Source organism: Adiantum capillus-veneris, chromosome 16 (assembly GCF_014529385.1).
Source record: "Adiantum capillus-veneris isolate H3 chromosome 16, ASM1452938v2, whole genome shotgun sequence".
Lineage (NCBI taxonomy): Eukaryota > Viridiplantae > Streptophyta > Polypodiopsida > Polypodiales > Pteridaceae > Adiantum > Adiantum capillus-veneris.
The window spans coordinates 77,454,860-77,474,913 of record NC_140946.1 but is presented as its reverse complement, the minus strand read 5'-3'; the positions used below and the strand labels follow the sequence as shown (position 1 = coordinate 77,474,913).

Sequence of the window (20,054 nt, the reverse complement as noted above, 5' to 3'; positions counted from 1 at the left end):
AGACAGTGCCGACGTCTGTCTCCATACGACTTGTTAAATCTGAGGCAATGCTGAGTTAGTAAAAATACCCATGATTCATTTTAAATCCCAATTAGTGAGAATTTGGAGGGATCCTCCCACAAAACCCACTAGTCACTCTTGTAGTGCACTCTCTCTCTCTCTCTCTCTCTCTCTCTCAAAAGACTCATTGGTCTCATACTCTCTCTCTCTAAATCGTGGCGACCTAAGGAGGGCTCTCTCTCTCTCTCTCTCTCTCTCTCTCTCTCTCTCTCAACTAGTGATTTAGTGCAAGTGGCCTTGTGGATTAACAAGGGCGATGTTTAAGAAGAATTGTATTGGGGTGAAGGCAGCAAGTGACAAGTGGATAGCGCCATACGCTGCCATTACATTTGCCACACGGTCACCTCACCTTGCATGCCTCACTACCTTCCTCCCTTCCTATTGCAATCTTCTCTTGCTCCGTTACCACTACAGGCAACGCACCCAAGCAACATACAAGAATACCTCGCACGCGCGCACGCACACACACAACTGCCTCTTATCGTCTGCATCTACTTCCTCTCCAGTTGCCTCCAAAATGATGAAGGCGTCTGCTGCTCTGCTGTCTCGGTGCTTGAATCAGAGAGCTGGAGCTTCTCTCGTCCACCTTCAATCTCCTGCGCCTCCCTCTGCCTCGTCGCCCATCAGGCCTCTTTCCACATCGGCTCTTCCGGTACGCAATTACTTTGTTTTGCCAGTGTGTGTGTGTGTGTGCGCGCGCGCGCGCGCGAGAGAGAGAGAGAGAGAGAGAGAGAGAGAGAGAGAGAGAGAGAGCACCGCGATATATGCACTTGTGCTCAATGTGTGGCGCTCAATGAATTCTTGATGCTTCATCTGCAGCATGACGACCACCACCACCACCATGAATCCGAGAAAATGATGAGCGAGGGAGGAGGGAGCACCTCAACCTTCCATGAAAAGAAGGATGAGGTCAAGTCGAAAAAGATCGGTGTTAGCGACGCAAATCAGCCCTCTAAAGGTGAATGGCAGGAAACCAAGGATTCAGTAGCTGATATGGCGGACAGGACCAAGAGCAAGCTACAAGATGCGAAGGACACGGCGAGCGAAAAAGCGGATGGGGCAAGCAGCAAAATGAAGGAAAAGCTAGATTCCGGAAGCAAGGAGGGAATGCATGCATCAGACGCAGCCGGCGAGAAGGTTGGTGAAGCTCAGTCATTTACGGCGAAGGTGGGGGATCAAGTCAAAAGAGAAGTGAATACATCAGCTGGTATGGTGAAAGACATTCCTGAGAAGGTTGCGGAAACAACACAGGGGCTTAAGGAGGTAGGCGTCGAGGCTGCCAAGGCCGTAAAGCGCGATGCCAGCGGGGCAGCCGAAAAAGTGGGTCTGAAGGATCCGTCTTAAGTTGTCCTGTTAAACAGATCCCACTTCCCTTGTGGCTTGTGCGTGCACCGCGCCGTCTAATCTAACATGAACCCACATATGAAGTAAGAGAATTTGAAAGTAGAAAGTAAACTATGGGTGAGCCACCTGTGCAACTCTTAATGTTTAATGATGTGATTAATGTGCAATTATATATACACAGCTACAGATGACGTATATATGCCTGTTGTCTGAATTTGAACATTTGCTTAGTATGTTGCTTTGTTCAACGATGAGTAGATTAGTTGCTTTCACCATTTTTTTTAACCTCTGGGCGACTCAAAAGCTCCCTATGTCACGTTAATACATTCAAGAGATTATTAATAATACCGTAATTCACACAAGAAATTTTGGACATTAGTACAATAATTCCCACATTTGAGACTTACCTCAACATCATGAGCTTCTCTGGGGGAGGCACTACGTACCTAGCTAGGTATGATTGGGGGCAAGGGACCGCTACCGGCGGGCGGTTTCCTACCCCCAATCATGCCTAGCTAGGTATGCAGTGTCTCTTGAGCAGAGCCTCATGATGCTTATATGCATTTATGAAAAATACTTAAAAAAACTAAGTTTTTTTCTACATGAGAATTTCTAAATCTTCTTGTGACATGCTACATTTACACTATGGACCTATTAAAAAAACTTGACCCTTTTGTATTCATTTTGAATATTAATTATCGTCAAAGTATTTGAGTTTCCATTTGGTAAATTTCTGGATTTGTGAAAGTTACATGAGCTGTCTTTCTTGATTTATAAATGTCTTCTTATCGAGATATTGTAAATTTTACCTTTTTTTAATCAATTTCCATGAAATTTGAACACAAGAGCTTTCGTTATCCATGAATTGGACCTTCTAAAGCATAGATATGTGCAAATAAATACGTCCCAATCGTAATCTTTGATTGAAAATAGATTACATTTTATAGCTTCTTATCCTTTTGATTTCCAATTAATTAATTACATTTTATAACTCCTCTTCTCTCTCTCTCTCAAAATAATATTTAGTAAGGCTCTCAAATGAAACTATCCATTTGATCATTCAGGGCTTTCCATTGCATGCTAAGTCCCTTATCACCAATTCTTGTTTTAAGAAGCCAATAAAAAGCCTCTAAATGAACATCATGAATCCTATTCTAGCAAAATATCACCCAAATCGATGTTTTTTAAAGACCATCCATCTCAATGACAATATTCACAATGCTATTACACAAGTTTCTCTGGCTATCTTCATCTTGTTAAAGTTATGGCATCTCAAGGGAACTTTCCAATGTGATTCCATTATTTGTTTGACGTTTAGGTATTTATTTTACTTATTTGTCAGTTTGGTAGGGCAATTTACTTAGGTGGGTGGGTATATATGCAACCCATTGTCCCCATTGTCAAAGTGACGAATTAGTCATTCGTTGCCAAGGTGGGTTCAGAAGACACTCTCTCTCTCTCTCTCTCTCTCTCTCTCTCTCTCTCTCTCTCTCTCTCCCCCCTTTTGATCTCTATGCTTTTGTATCGTCGACTTTGACATGGTATCAAAGCCTTTGGTGGAGCCATTAGCACCGTGGAGCAACTGTGAAGAGATTCCTAACCTCTCCCCAAAATCGGCATTGTTTGATCATCTCTTGGCAACTAGCCGTTGGCATTCTAAAATATTGGAGATTGGAGCCTCATAGACCCCCCTCTAATGTTGCCTTCTGCATTTTGAAATCCTACCCTGCCAACTCGCACCTCACATGGTGGCGACCCCCCCCCCCCCCCCCCCCCCCCCCCCCCCCCCCCCCCCCCCCCCCCCCCGACAATGACCCTTCCTTGGCGGCGACAACTTGGTCTTCTTGCAGGAGACTCAATCTCTCCTCCTTTCCATAGTGTTTTTAAACGCTACGTGGCTGAGGGTTTTGAGGTTTCCCTTGGGCATTGGAGATGACCTCCCCGGTCGACTACCTTGGAGTTTTTTGGAGTGTGAATTTGTGGTGGAGCTTCTCCTCCCCCTTGCAGAATTTGGTGTAAAGCTTGGTTTTTGCGGCCTCTTTTGGAGTACCAAAAGGAAGCAAATTTCCGTATTTTGCAACTTCAAAATGGGTCCCCTTTGCTCGAGCACCAACGAAAAATTGAACGGTAATAACTACACCCATTGGAACTGGATTATGCGACTTCGGTTCACGCGAAAAGTTTTATGAGATAGTCGATGAGACTCTGAGCCATCTCCTACGAGGAGTATACCCGCCTTCAAGATGACGTGTATCACATATCGTGTGTCGATTGAGATGCGAGAGAAGGCAATGTTGGTCATTGCACAATATCTTACAATTAAAATTTCTCAAACAATTTAGACATTGAATACTGCCAACGATATGTTCTTCAAGCTTGTTGGATGTTTCCACCCAAAAGTTCCATGCAATCATTTCTTATGAAGGCCAAGGTTATTCACATTAACTATAACCATGAAAAGTGCACCTTAGCTGCTTTGGAACTAACTGAATTGCAAGACCAATGGCCATCGTTACAACTGTCTCAAGATTGCAAATCCAAAGGCAAAAGCAAGCATAATGAGGAAAGCATTAAAAGGAACTCAGGAAAGGACAACAAGAAATCTACACTAGTATGGTGAAAACTGATTGGCAAGAAATTTTGCCTTTTCGTCGAGTGGAGATTGTTGCCACCACTAGCTTCAGCCAGAGAGAGAGAGGCTTGTGAATGGCAGAAAGAGGCAAGTAGCGCTTTCTATAAATAATTTGGACCTTTGTGTTGTTCACGTTACCGGCGTTTGAACCCGTCCGTCATATTTTAAGGTACATACATTTGGTAGAGAACCAATCATACATATCTAGAACACTATGGATGAGTGCACCGATCCATTGTTGTTGGTCGGGTTATGGACAAGATGTGTTTCAAAGTTCATTATTTTGGAGTATTTTGGCCCTGATGTGTTCACAGTTCATGAATGGGGATTCTTGAACATAGTATGGTATATAATTCAATTTCTAAAAGGCAACTAATACTCAAGATGGCGTTCTTCTAAGGTACAAAGTTGAGGGTGCTAATCCAAGGTGTATACAACATGACAATTGTTGCTGGAGTGTCCATGGTAGCTTCTTCATCAACTAGGTCTCACCATTTATCTCCACTATGAGACGGTGCTAAAATTATGGCATCTCAAGTGAATTTCCCAATGAAATCCCATTATTTATTTGGGCTTTTAGGTATTTCTTTTACTTATTTGTCAAAGTCTTAAGTAGGGCAACTTATTTGGGTGGGTATAAATGCAACCCATTGCCCTCATTGTAAAAGTATCAATTATTCATTGACAAGGTTGGTTGGTTCAAGAGTCTCTCTCTCTCTCTCTCTCTCTCTCTCTCTCTCTCTCTCATGCTTGAGGCACACACTATGTAATCATGTAAAATGTACCACATGAGGTCAACGGGAGGGGTGGTTTTTTAATAGAGATACATTAACAAAAGAGGTTTTTATATTTTATTTTTTAAAACTTAAAATAAGAGATCATTTTATTCATTTGAATATGCTAAAATAGGGATTTGTTAATTACCCCTAAACCTACATTAAATAGGAGGGTTCTGAGAGCTCCCATGCCACCGTACTATTAGTACACATCACACCATAAGAGCTCCCATGCCACCGTACTATTAGTACACATCACACCATTATATTATTACTAGCTACCACCCCACTCTATTAGTACACACCACACGGTCCTATTATGACCCGCCACATCACAAGTCCATAACCCATCAATTGGTATGCATTCCTTCACATTAATATAAACTGATCTTACTTATAACATATCCTTTTCACACTATAATGAGAGCCAATGTCATGCACAGTATACAAATTTGGCATACTACCAATGATATAAACAATTAGCATTTAAAGTTCCATCTCTGTTGCTTTCATTCTCGGACAGATACTTACACATTGTCATATGACGAAAATGTCTTAGAGAAAAATAGACGATCATATTGTCAAAAGGCCGCTCGTATGGACAAGCTCCACATAACATCAACTTTTACACCCCAAACTCATACCCCAGTAGAAAGATGAATAGATACTATCTTCACCCTAGATAATCTTACGAGTGTAGGTCTCAGCATATCTTACCACCTCCCTTACTAGCTCAAATAAAGGTTCATAAACTACTCTTGTACTTAAGTCAGCTATCACTTTGCACCACTAGAACGTGTGCCCATAGGTGAAGGTCATGGCTATGGCACCCAAAACCAACGTACAAATTTCTTTCATGTTCTCTTACTGAGCATTTGTCTACTGGATTCCTTATGAGATTACCGCTTTACATACAAGAAACCGAGGCAGATTTTAGGATTGGGAGGAGAGACGCCATTAGCCAGACTATCCTAACCTACTTGTAAGACTATTGAATGCCTCTCTTATGCTACTCTGCCCACATTGCATTCTGAAGAACCCACAGTGGAGCTAAATTTGTGACAATACATCTCTATCACCAGGACATTTGAACCAAACCCCCCCCCAAAACTGAACCAACTCAGAGAATCATGTGCATCGGTAGAGGCATCTCGAGGTAGGAGTACCTGTGGAAGACCCTCTTGCAAAACACTGACAGCCACCATCCATCAGCCTCCACTAGCTAGAGGCATCTCCATTTAGGCAGGGCTTTGGGGGTCCTCTTATATAAATGGGCATTTTCTCATATGGATTGCTAATTTGCGCCTCTGCAAGTAGTGAAGCCAGCAGTGGCAGAGCAAAGCATTCCTGCCATGCCCATATCTCCCCTCTGTGGGCCCCCTCTTCTAGGAAACTATCAATGACTTAACATACCTATTCACATTACATGAGTACACCACTTTCAAACAAAATCATTCAATTATCAGTAAATCTTGCAAAGCAATGGTAACACTCGCTAACATTTACATATGGAACAACGGAAATATTTTACTATTAGTTAGAGAGGCACATGAAGGCTGTCTGCAGAAAACTCCTCACCTTCTATTTTGAAATTTCCCACATTGTGATCTCTACATAATTGCTCAGAAAGTAGCTATTATCATGATATGCATTGCTTGTCGAGGTTTTACTGTGAGTGTTCAATGTTTTCAGCTTTTGTTGATGATGCAAACTACATGGCCATTCAGTCAGACATTGGATTCATTGATGTTTTTGACTACCAGTATACTAGGAAAGAAATGTACCGGTCATAAAATTATTGCTCGTGCAAGGAAAAAGCAACAAGGCATTAGGAAATGGAACTAACAGAACGCTCGGTGGGTGTTGCACGCAATGATTGCAGAAAGGAGGGGAGAGCAATTCGCTAGAGAGAGTGTGTGCTGGAGGAGAGAGATCACAATGCACAAACGCTAAAGGGGCAAAATGTTGAGAGGAGTGACCAACTCGCTGGGTCACTCAATCTGCTAATGACATGAGTGAATACGAACGGAGGGGCGGGGGGTAAGAATCCCTATTTACGAACTTCCCCAGAAACGGCCTACTCACAACCTAATACCCCATGACCTAGAAACGATGGGGGCACCCTAATAAATATGCCACATCAATCAAGTGATAATGAATTGGGCATATAGAGGGATCACACTAACAAAACACCACCTCTAAAAACAGTAAAGGTAGATAGTACCCATATCCTCCCACTTAAACCCTCTCATGTAGAATTTCCTATTTTAAATATCTGAAGGACTCAAAGGCCAGAATCACCTGCAAGGGGAGGTCCAGGTCTTTTTGTATCAAGAAACTCATGTATAAGATAAAACTCATGTAAGGTTTCCCTGCAAATGGGATCACCTCATCTAAGTTTTACAACCCTAATACATGCTAGGACGAAGGCCAGCATGGCAAAGAACTTCTCTTTGGCAAAAGTTCTGTCTGACGATATCCAAATACAAAACAAATATAAAGAAAATTTTGAACAAAAAATAACAAGGGGTAAGCACAGAACAAATATAATGAAAATTTTGAACAAAAGAAAACAAAGATTATCACCATCTCAACACAATTACAAAATTGTTACGGATCAGGAATCTTACATGATATGAAAAGCAATGTCTATTAAGGCTATATAAAGTTTTGATGAGATAGTGCTCATTCCAACTCTGCAAAAAGAGCTCAAAAATAATCTGTACAAAAATTCTGGTTCTCAATTTTCCTTCCTAAGAAACTTCTGTAATGAAAAATGATGTACTGTGAGGGCCCCCTGAGTATATCGGAGGACAAATGACACCAAAACAATGCTCTTAAGGCATTGCCAGCAGCATTGATAGAGGTGAGTGAGTTTATCAGCTACAATCACATAACATATGCCCCAACCTCAAGCCAATATCTTGTTTTGCTTTGTGACATACAGGCGGTTCGCCAATGTAAATATCGAAAAAAGCCCCTGCATCAGACTTTGCCTCAAACTCAAATTGATACTTCTCTAATTAACCTAGCTTGAGTGTCAGAAGGGTATAAACTTACTGCAAAAGTCCAGGCTTCGGATAGTACCCATGAAACGGTCCCCAACTGTCACATGCAGAACCACATATAATATTACAATCAACTCTAGCTTTAGATTTACGCGGCCTAAAAGGATGATAAAAGGAATCTGACATGACAGAAACTGCATGGTTACAAAGTAACATATGGAGGTACGAAACAGGCACCCAACCTTTCGTATGAAATTGTCCCCCAGGTTGCCAGTGAAAATCGATGACCGTACCCTACAATTACAAAACCTTCAATTAGCCCTTGACACAGCCCAACTTAAACACATTTGGGCTTTCATTCCCTGTCTCAAAGACTCATACCGCAGGCAATGACAAATCTTCTGCAAAATATGAGCCAAAAACTTGCAAGCCTTCATCATCATTACTCTTCATCTGCAAAATTTACAAGAGCATTATCTTCTCACAACACTAGCTACTGTCATTTACATTCATGCAAGGCACAAATGATAGATGGCACGCAAAAAACTTTATCTACGAGGGCACAAAGCACAACAGATAGATACCAAAAGACTCAAACCTTTTTCAGACGATTCCTCAGTGCCGTCTCAAAAGTACTGCGAGATCACACGTACAACGTTAGGTTCAAAAAGCTCATTCAAATTCATACTATCTCTCCTCTCCAACTTTCACCCCTTCCAAACACCTCGGACTCTCAAGTCCAACTTTTACCCCTTCCCAAACAACTCAGCCTCTCAAAGGGAAGAATAGCACAAAAGCCCCTTTAGTACAGCCCAAACAATTTTCTAGCTTCATCTCACTGGGCACAAATGGCTTCCTTTGACTGGCCAAGGCCCATTGATGAACTAAGAAGAAACAAAAACACTTTTGGGCCCTCTTTAGCAAAACAAATAAGGCAGCACAAACAACTAGTTGTTCATTGGCAGTGAAAGTTTCAGATACTACAGCGATGAAAATGAATAACTTCTTCACCTGGCTCGTCTAAATCTCACTAGCATCAACACACTGGTAGTGAGAAAATAGTGACTAATTGATTAACAACAGACTATGTAACAAGTCGAGTATTGCTCTTAGGAAGCAGCATCTGTGAAAAGGATGCAATGAATTTACTCTTTCATGGATTTATCAATGATCCTATATTTCGCAAAAATAGGAACCAGCAGACAAATCTAGTTCTTTTCCAAAGAAAAAGGGAAGAGCAAACCTTTTCACAAGTCCTATTCGAACTCTTTTATGATGAACAATTAGTCGCACTGTCATATCCAGTTCATGCCTGCGTTGCAGTGGCATAGAAATGTAAGACTTCCCTCCTCCTACAGCAAGAAAAGCTGAAGGCGTTCTTATTGTTGTCACCTCAAAACATCTTCATAAAAACTCGACTGGAATTTGAGCTCCTCAGGTGGCACTCCTCCATATTTAGCACCAAGTTGTGTCCTCAAGCATTGTGGCTTGACATCTATCAATTGGCATACCCTTAATCAGTTACCCAAACATATTAGATTTATCATGTGAATGCTAAATGTGTGTATGAGACCAGTGGGACAAATGAGCGACAATAAAATTCATGCATCAAGAGATGAAATATATGGAAGGATGACCATTCATCTGGTTAACCTTCTTGACTCTTTTGCTAAAGACATATTAACGACCATTTGGTTATTTTCTTACTCCCATCCTTTGCAATGCAAGGATAAAGCCACAAACTAGCAGCTAATCATCCAACCAAATTGGCATAATACATTCAGGTGGGTGCATGGTGATAATACACCTCCTATGTTAGACACCCAACCACAGTAATTTGTAGATATGGACCCTGATAAAATGCAGACTTGTAACTGCAAGAAGATGAAGATATTAACGTGAAGACTTATAACTGCAAAAAGATGAGAATATTTAAGGTCACTTAATCAGTGTACATTAATAAGATTCACAAACTTAATTCTTTCCAAACTTGCTGACAAGATGACAACAGGCAGAAAAACTACACGAATTTCCTAGTAACCATGTAGGCAGCAAGTCCCCTCATGCATGCTTTTCAATATGTGAATCATTCAGGAAGATTCATTCAGGCACAATGAAGCCCAAAGCAAAAACAATATACCTAGATGAATCCAGGATAAGCCTAGATTCACCCATAAAGGAAAGTGCAAGGTATAGACCCATGGTAGTCACCCACAAGACAATATAACCATCAGCTCCATCATGCATAGTATTGACTAAACACCACGACATCCCCACTAACATCGTCAGTGCCCAATAGTGGGTGTAGAACTAGGTACTAACATATGCTCCCAAACACAACACCACACACACACACATACACACAAGCATACATCAACACAAAGTTCAACGTACTGAGTTTCTATCATGACTCCGGAGATCAAGGGCAGACTCAGCCATAATGAAGCCTAGCACTAAAAGAAGCATTAAATCGGAAAAATTAGCACAAAAATGAGGTAGTTGATAGGGCATACGCACCACAAAAGATAGAAAGAATTAGCACAATATCAACTGGTCGTAACTCAGACGAAAACTTCACAATGTGAAGTCAGCATGTCCGCTATACGACTAAAAAATATACCTAGACAAGTTTAAGTTTCTTAGACGACCTGAGCATGGCAGGCCACCTGGCAAAGACATACACAATGTCTTTTTTGGAGTGCCCTACACTTGCACTAAGCCACGTATACCTAAATGAATTCAGGATAAGCCCAGATTCCCCCTTAAAGGAAAGTGCAAGGTATAGACCCATGGTAGACATCCGCAAGACATATAACCATCAGCTCCATCATGCATAGTATTGACTAAATACCACGACATCCCCACTAACCTCGTCAATGCCCAATAGTGGGTGTCGAACTAGGTACTAACATATGCTCCCAAAACACTTGCACTAAGCCACACCCTAAAGGTGTCCTTATCTAGGGTGTGGTGTCCTTATCTAAGACTAAACCACGAAACGAGGGGCATTGTAGAGCCACACACACACACACACGAAATGAAGTGAAATGAAATATTATTAAACATCTTCCAAAGGCCAAAATGACCTATGAGACCCAAAAAGTTAGGACTCCGAGAAATTTAATAAAGTGTCTGAAAGGAACTAAGAGAAACTGAAAGTAAAAAAAGCTAAAATAGAATTGTAGGGCGTTATGAGGGGGTGACTACGAGCTCTCTAGCAAAACAAAGATACAATCTCGTGAGGAATCAGGAGGGTAGAAACATCATCATCATCGATGGTGTCCCAGGATGTCCAGCATCGGTCGTTTGCAGATCTTGTCGATTGTGGCCACACACACACACACACACACACACACACACAACGAACGAAGTGAAGAAGGGAAGTTTTTAACGTCGTATGAACAATTCTAAGAGACCTCGAAGATATATCCGAGAGTCTTGAACTCGGGACCTGTTATTCAAGAGGGGGAAAACCAATCTACCATACTCGAGTCATAGAAAACTTTTTCCAGTTTCTTATTTTTTTTCACACACACACACACCCATGAGAAGAAAATTCCTTAGCCTAGCAGGCGCAATCCCATGAGACCTCAAAGATCTACCCAACAAGTAGAGAGAGAGAGAGAGAGAGAGAGAGAGAGAGAGAGAGAGAGAGAGAGTAATATACCTAGATGAATCCAGGATAAGCCAAGATTCACCCTGAAAAAAATGTGCAAGGTATAGACCCATGGTAGTCCCGCACAAGAAAATATAACCATCAGCTCCATCATGCATAGTTTATTAACGTCTCTTAAAGGCCCATGAAACCAATCAAGGTACAACTAATGATAATATCTCATCATTGAGACCAATCAAGGTACAACTAATAATAATAAGAAAGAATTGAAAAAATTCCCCACGTCATAAGCTTTTGTGAGTCCTGCTCATCCCAATATCTCGACCAGTGTGTGCCTTAGAGGGAGAGAGACACTCCAAACGCCGTCACACATTGTTCTTGTGATGACATGAGATGATGGCTACAAAACGATAATGAACACACGAATGTACACTACCCTAACATCTATAGATAAAGATGTAAGCAAGAACATAATAAGTAATGCTGAAACAAAGAACAGAAAAAAACGGACAATCAAATGTGAAACTGCATATTTAGGTCTCATAAACAAGAAAGGAAAATACTAGCTTAATACTTGGTGAAGGAAGAGAGCCAACAACTCACAAAATCCAAACGCATATATCTTGAGAAGACTAAGCCTGATGAAACTGACACTTCGTACACCTACTCCTGCCAGAACCTAGCAAATCCCACAGACATGCACAGTTCAAATTACGGTTAAGAGAGAGTGATAAAAATTAAAACTACTGACTCAAGTACATAGCGATTGCTCAAGTGGCTCCATACCTGATTAAAAGAATTATCATTTAGACCCTCTTTATATCCAACAGGAGAAAGGGACATCGGGAACTTGGAGCCTGTTCTAGGCTCCATCATGAAGTCATCTGTTGATAACGTACATTCTTGCAGCCGTATTGCTGCAACATGTTCCATAACATCATCCTCGTCCGACATGCCCTTGACGACTAGTCCGTCAATCTCTATTGGCTCTGTCAGAAGACCGGGAAGAACCTTGGCCGACCTTCCAGAAAACACAATTTCACACTTTGTCAACCAGCAGGTCTGATTATTGCAAGTTACTAAAATTTTAAATCAATTCTAGTGTATCTGGTCTTTGTAAATGGCCGGTGACATACATGTCCTCCAAAGGTGGCATGACTATTACCACCACCGAATCAGAATGATGATTATGATTCAAGGGCCCTGACACACCTTCAATTCCTGCTACAACCCACAAAACACACAGTATCGGTAACATGTAAAATTCACGCATATTGAAAGCCCAGAAGTATGTTAAGAATCTTCCCCAAAGGTCTCACATGTAAATTATGTTTCTAGCAGAAATGCTAATAGGGGAAAGCTGCAACCAAAGAGTTGTCAATATAAATAATCCCTGCGAAGGATCGATAAAAAAGTTCTATGAAGCCACTTAAACAAATTTTTGCTTGCCTGCACACTACAAGAGAGCATTTTCCACAGCACATACTCCATTATCCCTCGGTTAGCAAGGCACTACTAGGAGAAGCTTGATGACCAAACAAGGAGAGTCAGTCCTTGTAAGCTCAACTACACTTGTGCAGTTCCACCAAAATTTTGGCCCCAATATTAGAGACTAGTCAAATTTCGTCTTGGCTTGAATAGACTTTTGGCCTTATTGATGTAAAGTTAAGATCAAACTCAAAACATTAATAAGTTAAAAGGAACCTCTAATCTAACCGTTCCACTGCTAGAAAGCATGGCATCCACGCAAACAAATGCTCAAAGCAGCTTAGCAGCTGATTCATAAGAGAGTTCACCAATTCGTTGTCAATAAGATGCTACATTGAACAAGAACTCAAGTGATTGTATGGATCACAGATAATTGGGTGTTCTCAATGTTCAGCTTTGCGCAAGCCACAAAAAGGAAACGGCTTCAGCAAACCTCGTATCAGCACAACATGGCTTCTACACGCTCATCATTATGAGATTTCTCAGCCTTGTGGAATTTTGACGTTTCAAAATTCTCGCATTCTAACTGTTTCTCACTCTGGCAATGAACAATTTGAGCTGTAAAGTGCAGTCATGACCCTAGGCCTTCTGCAACTACTGCTGGCCTTAGCTCTTAACATAGTTTGCATGTTAATTTGTCTAAGTAGTGGTTTACATAGTTGGTCTGTTTGTCATGCTTTGGATCCAATCATTTGCGGCAAGCACACAAACTATGCAGTGCATGCAGGCATGTCAGGAGCCCCCCCTGCAAATCCGTCTGCAATAATCATGTGTTCACGGGGCGAGGGCGACACAGGCGTGAGGGCAAAATCACTGTGGGAGATGAAAGAAAAGAAGGAAAGCATACCTTTACATAGTCCAGAACAAAACAAGGGAGGTAAAGCTCACTCTACGAAGCCCCATTGCGTTGCGCTTTCGAGGAAACGAAGCGCACAGAGAGAGAGAGAGAGAGAGAGAGAGAGAGAGAGAGCAACAAAGTGAGACGTGTGTATGGAGAGATGGGGGTGCGTGTCTCGTGAGTCGTATCTGTGTGTGAAGAGAAACGGGGGACCGGGGTGTGTATCTCGTACCTGCGTGTCTGCGAGCGAGAGAGAGAGAGAGGGGGGGGGGGGGGAGGGAGGGGAATGTGGCTGTTGTTATAAGGGAAGTATGTGCCACTTCCCCCAACTTTCCAGCCCCGTTTTCAAGTGATTACTTGCGTCCCTTGTATTCGGCACTTTCTTATGAAATTGATCATGCATTCGTGTCCCTCATTCTCGTGTCCCTCTTGCGTTCAGTTTTCAAGTTGAGTTCTTGTACGTGCGTTTGCTTGCCTGCAGGTCCCGTTTGCATCGCAGGTGAGCCGGTGCGGCCCCGTTTCCGCGACGCCCCGAACGAGGGCGTCACACTTGGTATCAGAGCTTCGGCTCGAGTCCCCGCCGACCCGACGTCGGCCCGCGGCCCGTGGTTGTCACCACGTTTTCGGCCCGTTTGCCTCGTTTGTTCACGTTTCCTCCGCGTTTTCGGCCCGTTTTGCCCCGTTTTGCCCCGTTTTACCACGTTCCTTGCGTAATTGCCCCGTTTTGCCCCTTTTCGTGCGTTTTCTCCACGTTCCTCAAAGTTTTTCACCGTTTTGCCTCGTTTGACCCGCGTTTTGCCCCGTTTTGACGCGTTTCTCCACGTTTTTCAGCGTTTTACCTCGTTTTGCCCCGTCTTACACCGTTTGGGACCGGTTTTTCACCGTTTTGAGCATTGTTTCGCAGTTCCGTCGTTCTGGACCCGTTTTCCTCACTGTTTCATAGTTTTCAAAGTTTTTCAAGTTGTTTCTCGCGGTTTCCCAATTTTTCGGTATTTTCTGAATTTCTCCTCGGCTTCGGCCACAAGAACACCCAATGGCGGGAAATCAAGAAGATGAAGAAGGATACAGGACGGAACCGGAGCTTCATAGAGCCCCGAAGAAGAATAAAGAGAAAAAGTCGCGACAAGACCACCAAGAGTCAATGGAAGAAAGACTAGAGGCACGCATCATGGCCTCTGTAGAACACCAAATAAACATGATGTCTGCCAACCTGAGTGACCTACTGCAAACGCAGCTAGGTCAGCGACATGAAGACCGCCCGGGAACAAGCAATGTCAACACGCGGCGAAACACGCAAAGACGACCGCGGCCCGGGAGATTAGAGACAGTGGACGAAGATGAAGACGAACCGGATGACCGAAGTGAAGGGCGCTACTACAGCCCCGAGAGAAATCTAGAAGACGAAAACAGACTGGGAAAATTCAAACCCCTGCCCCCAGAGAAATACCGAGGCCACCGCACCTCACTGGCACTCAACAAGTGGTTCAGTGAGGTCGAAGACTACATGCAGTGGAACAACATAGGCAAACGCCGATGGGTGCAAGTGGCCAAAACCTTCCTGGCTGACGACGCCTATGTGTGGTTCTTCAGTGAACAACCTTCAAAGCACTGGGAGGACTGGGAGGACTTGCAAAGAGACATGCTTAACTATTTTGTGCCAGAGAATGAAGGAAACAAAGTCAGAGATTCGTGGCGCGATCTGCGCCAAGACGGCCCCATATCAGAGTACGTGGTCAAGTACCGCCGCCTGATGCTGCAACTCCCACTCATGCACACAGCAGACAGGCTACATGGATTGCTGTACGGCCTTAAGCCTTGGGCCCGTCGCGAGGTAGAGAAGCAGAATCCCAACACATGGGAAGTAGCCGCCAACATGGCCGAGAAGCTACGGGATACAAATTCAACCCAGGGTATCATTCCACACAACCCTCGTCCCAACAATTTTGCCCCCAATAATGGGCCTAACCCACCTGCCGGGCGAGGCCGCGAGTTTCGACCCAGTTACAAAAACAATGGACCCCGCTCACCACCACGGAGCTTTTTGGCAAGCAATTCTCACAGCCCCACATCGAGCAGCTTCTCCTCCAATACTTACAAAAGCAACAACAACTACCCGCGCACCGAGCGTGTCTGGTGCCGTGACTGCAAGCTTGAGCATGGTCCCTACTTCCCGTGTGTACGCCAACGCAACCAAGCAGCATCCTCATCTAGCAGGGTCAATACCCTCCAGATAGAAGAACCACCTTCTCCCCCCCGAATAAGCGTCGAAGAACTGGCTAGTCCTGGGGCTAACCAGCAACCTCGGATCGGAGCAGTGTCCCTCCGTCCGCAGTGTATGGCAGCAGCAATAACAGACATTCAGAACTTGTATGTTCAAGCAACAATCGGATACCAGAAGCAATGGATCATGGTAGACTCGGGCGCCACACACAACTTTCTGTCGCCACAATGCGCCGAGCGCCTGGGCCTACGTCTCACCACCGTCAACGAAACAACAGTAAAGTTTGCCCAGGGAAAAGACAACAATGTCAAGGCAGCTCGTCAGGTCAGGATCGAGTTGGGTGAATTCACATGTCGGCTGGATTTCATAGTGGTCCCAATGGACGATTTTGAGGCAATCATTGGTCTCTCCTTCAACGACAAGTACCTCATTGCTCTACTAGGCATGAAGGTGGACCAATTACTGCTAAATAATCAAGGCAAAGCAGTGACAGTACAAGGCGCCAGACTCACAACAAGTCAAGCTTTCACCCGCCAGGCGCATATGCAAACCAACTCGGCTCCCATCAACCGACAGGACCCGGCACAGTTAGCAGCAATGAAAGGCAAACAAAAAGTCCCGGCACACTCCTCACCAAGACTCAATCTCATGAGTGCAAAGCAAGCAGAGCGGGCCCTCAAGAAAGGAGCTCAAGTTCACCTCTGCATCGTGCAGGCAAAGGAACAGCCCACAGCTAGGCTCAACACCATCAGCATTGAGCAAGTCAAAGTGGGTGACCCCTCTCTGACCCCCATCCTCCAAAAGTACAAGGATGTCATGCCTCCAGAACTCCCCCCCGGCTTACCCCCTCCCCGTCAAATTCAACACGAAATTGACCTCATCCCCGGTAGCACCCCCCCGGCAAAGGCCCCCTACCGCATGAACGACACCGAGCTCAAAGAGCTCAAGAAGCAACTACAGGAATTGGAGGATCAAGGTTTCATCCGGCCCAGCAGCTCTCCCTTTGGGGCCCCAGTGTTGTTCGTCAAAAAGAAAGATGGCTCGATGCGGCTATGCGTGGATTATCGGGCCTTGAACAAAATAACCATCAAAAACAAGTACCCAGTCCCGCTGATGGAAGACCTCCTAGACAGATTACGGGGCGCCAAGTACTTCACGCGCATCGATCTACGTTCAGGGTATCACCAAGTCCGCATCGCACTCAAAGACATTGCGAAGACCGCCTTCCGCACACGCTACGGCTCGTGGGAATGGCTTGTCCTGGGTTTTGGTCTCACTGGCGGCCCGGGCACATTCTGCAGAATCATACATGACAGTTTCAGGGACATGATAGATGATTTCCTCATCACATACATTGATGACCTCCTGATTTACAGCAAGACACTGGAAGAGCACCAGAAGCATGTGGCCGCCGTACTCCAACGTCTCCGCGAACACCAACTATATGCCAAGCTGGAGAAGTGTGAGTTTGCTGTGCAGCAAATCGAGTTCTTGGGCTTCATCGTCACATCCGAAGGCATTATGGTGGATCCTAAGAAAGTTGACGCTGTCATCAAGTGGGCCCCACCAACATCCATCAAAGAAGTCCGAGAATTTGTGGGTTTCTGCCAGTACACCCGTCGATTCATCCGCGACTTCAGCAAGATTGCGGCCCCACTTACAGAAATCACAAAAGGCCACAAACCTTTCCAATGGACAACCAGAGAAGAAGAAGCTTTTGAGAACCTGAAGATTGCCATGTGCAGTACACCTGTCCTCCGACTGCCCGACTTCACAAAACCCTTTGAAGTCCACACAGATGCATCAGATGGTGCCATTGGCGGCGTCCTCATGCAGGAACAGCAACCCATCGCCTATGAATCTCACAAGTTCACCGATGTAGAGACAAGATGGACTACACATGAGAAGGAAATGCTCGCTGTCGTCCACTGCCTCCGAAAGTGGCGACACTATGTCCAAGACAAGCATACAAAGGTCTACACAGACAACATCTCACTCAAGTACTTCCAGACCCAACCGAAACTCACCCCCAAGCAAGCCAGGTGGCAAGATACACTGGCCGAATATGACATCGAGATCATCCATAAACCGGGCTCCACAAATGTCATGCCCGATGCACTCAGCAGAATGCCTACTCTCAATGCTATCTCATCAGCAACCAGCACGCTACGCCAGCGCATCCTCGACGCTCAGAAAGTTGATCCGGCTGTTCTCCGCATGCTCCACGACCATGTTTCTGGTAAAGCAGCGGTGGGTCTCTTTGAAGTCAGAGACAACCTATTCTATGCACATGGGAAAATCTACATTCCCAATGACCCAGAGCTCAAGAAAGCTCTCATGTGGGAGGCTCATGACTGCAAATTAGCTGGACATGGGGGCCAGAAAAGATCTTATGACAAACTCCACCAACATTACATGTGGCCCAAAATGAAGGACGACGTAATCGACTACGTGCGTACCTGCCCAACCTGTCAACTAGTAAAAGCTCAACGAGTAAAACCTGCTGGCCTCCTCCATCCCATGCCAACACCCTCCCGACCTTGGGACATGGTAAGTATGGACTTCATCGTCGACCTCCCACCCTCCCACGGCCACACTACCATCATGGTGGTCGTCGACTACTTCACCAAGCAGGCTCACTTCATCCCGGCAAAGCCTCCTGTCACAGCATACCAAGTAGCCAAACACTTCTTCGCCAAAGTCTTCAAATACCACGGCCTCCCCTTAGCCATAGTTTCTGATCGCGACACCCGCTTTCTCAGCGACCTCTGGCGCGAGCTGTTCAAGCTGCTAGGAACCCAGCTCCGCTTCTCCTCCGCCTACCACCCAGAAACCGATGGCCAAACAGAACGAGTCAACCAAGGCATTGAAGACTACATCCGCAGCTATGTCAAAGCAGATCAGAAAGACTGGTCCGAATACATGGACGTCCTGGAATTCCACTACAACAACTCCATCCACAGCAGCACGGGCTACACCCCCTTCGAGCTCTCCACAGGTAAAGAAGTAATCACACCCCTGGCCCTGGCAACCGGCGACGTGCATGCCCAGGATCTGGAATGTGAAGAATTTCTGCAACAATGGCAAACCCGCATGCAAAAGGCCAAGCAAAGTCTCGAGCAAAGCAAGGTACGCATAGCCAAATATGCCAACCAAAAGAGAAGACCGGCCGAGCTGTTCCAAGAAGGTGACTTGGTACTGGTAAGCTCCCAAAATATCAACCTCCCTCAAGGCCTCTCCCCGAAGTTCAACCACCGATTCTACGGGCCATACAAGGTGCTCAAAAGCTACAACGACGTCACCTACAAGTTGGAACTACCCCCACAAATCAACATCCACAACGCCTTCCATGTAAGTCTCCTCAAGAGGTTTGCACCGGATAACACCTATGGTCGGAATGTCCCCGAATATGTAAAGGATGGCCCGCCCAATGAGCCGGAGGCCATCCTAAAGTCGCGCTTTGGGCGCCGGGGACAACTATTCTATGTCAAGTGGCGCAACCGACCCATGACGGAATGCACTTGGGTACCTGAAGAAATCATGCTCCGCCTCGGACGACCCCTTGTGCTCCGATTCTACAACATGCCCACTGAAGAGGAGGACATCGATCAACATGAAACCACATAGCATAGTCCTCAACCCCCTTGTAAAATAGCAACACCCTAGGTAGCTAGACATTGTGGCAACAACAAACTCTCATCTTTGTAAATATCCACCCCTCAACCTCGGCAGCAAATTTTGTATCGGCACGCCTCAAAACCCCGGCTTGACGTGGGCGTCAAGCTCTCTCAACCCGGGGGAGTATATAAGGGAAGTATGTGCCACTTCCCCCAACTTTCCAGCCCCGTTTTCAAGTGATTACTTGCGTCCCTTGTATTCGGCACTTTCTTATGAAATTGATCATGCATTCGTGTCCCTCATTCTCGTGTCCCTCTTGCGTTCAGTTTTCAAGTTGAGTTCTTGTACGTGCGTTTGCTTGCCTGCAGGTCCCGTTTGCATCGCAGGTGAGCCGGCGCGGCCCCGTTTCCGCGACGCCCCGAACGAGGGCGTCACAGTTGTGAAAGATTTTCC

At 44.8% G+C, this 20,054-nt stretch overlaps 2 protein-coding genes across 7 annotated transcripts; one reads left to right on the top strand and one right to left on the bottom strand.

The window, feature by feature from the left end:
* The first annotated feature begins 447 nt into the window (after positions 1-447).
* Positions 448-1,637, top strand: LOC147439309 (uncharacterized). Its single transcript, XM_086484291.1, has 2 exons — positions 448-712; positions 880-1,637. Exons 1-2 carry the CDS (start codon positions 578-580, stop codon positions 1,402-1,404), a joined length of 660 nt encoding a protein of 219 aa, XP_086340417.1. The 5' UTR covers positions 448-577; the 3' UTR covers positions 1,405-1,637.
* Positions 1,638-7,402: 5,765 nt separating this feature from the next.
* LOC147439308 (fatty-acid-binding protein 2-like) lies at positions 7,403-13,998 on the bottom strand. 6 transcript variants are annotated; one of them, XM_086485177.1, is made up of 12 exons: positions 13,772-13,998; positions 12,756-12,829; positions 12,573-12,660; positions 12,223-12,457; positions 12,040-12,115; positions 9,213-9,315; positions 9,064-9,132; positions 8,419-8,455; positions 8,202-8,273; positions 8,063-8,114; positions 7,873-7,917; positions 7,403-7,792 (listed from the first exon to the last, which is right to left on the bottom strand). In XM_086485177.1, exons 3-12 carry the CDS (start codon positions 12,590-12,592, stop codon positions 7,692-7,694), a joined length of 810 nt encoding a protein of 269 aa, XP_086341303.1. In that variant the 5' UTR covers positions 12,593-12,660; positions 12,756-12,829; positions 13,772-13,998; the 3' UTR covers positions 7,403-7,691. The 6 variants fall into 6 exon arrangements, with proteins under 6 accessions (XP_086341303.1, XP_086341301.1, XP_086341304.1 ...); XM_086485175.1 differs by having other exon boundaries at positions 12,573-12,657; XM_086485178.1 differs by lacking the exon at positions 13,772-13,998 and adding an exon at positions 12,886-13,024 and having other exon boundaries at positions 12,573-12,657; positions 12,756-12,796.
* Positions 13,999-20,054: the final 6,056 nt, after the last annotated feature.

Excerpts from the sequence above, each read along its gene's own strand:
- LOC147439309 (XM_086484291.1), top strand. The coding sequence starts at position 578 with ATGATGAAGGCGTCTGCTGCTCTGCTGTCTCGGTGCTTGAATCAGAGA. Across the intron at positions 713-879 it reads TTTCCACATCGGCTCTTCCG|CATGACGACCACCACCACCA; the intron begins GTACGCAATTAC and ends CTTCATCTGCAG.
- LOC147439308 (XM_086485173.1), bottom strand. The coding sequence starts at position 12,694 with ATGTTACCGATACTGTGTGTTTTGTGGGTTGTAGCAGGAATTGAAGGT. Across the intron at positions 12,458-12,572 it reads ATGCCACCTTTGGAGGACAT|GTCGGCCAAGGTTCTTCCCG; the intron begins GTATGTCACCGG and ends GTTTTCTGGAAG. Across the intron at positions 7,793-7,872 it reads CCGAAGCCTGGACTTTTGCA|GGGCTTTTTTCGATATTTAC; the intron begins GTAAGTTTATAC and ends AGTCTGATGCAG.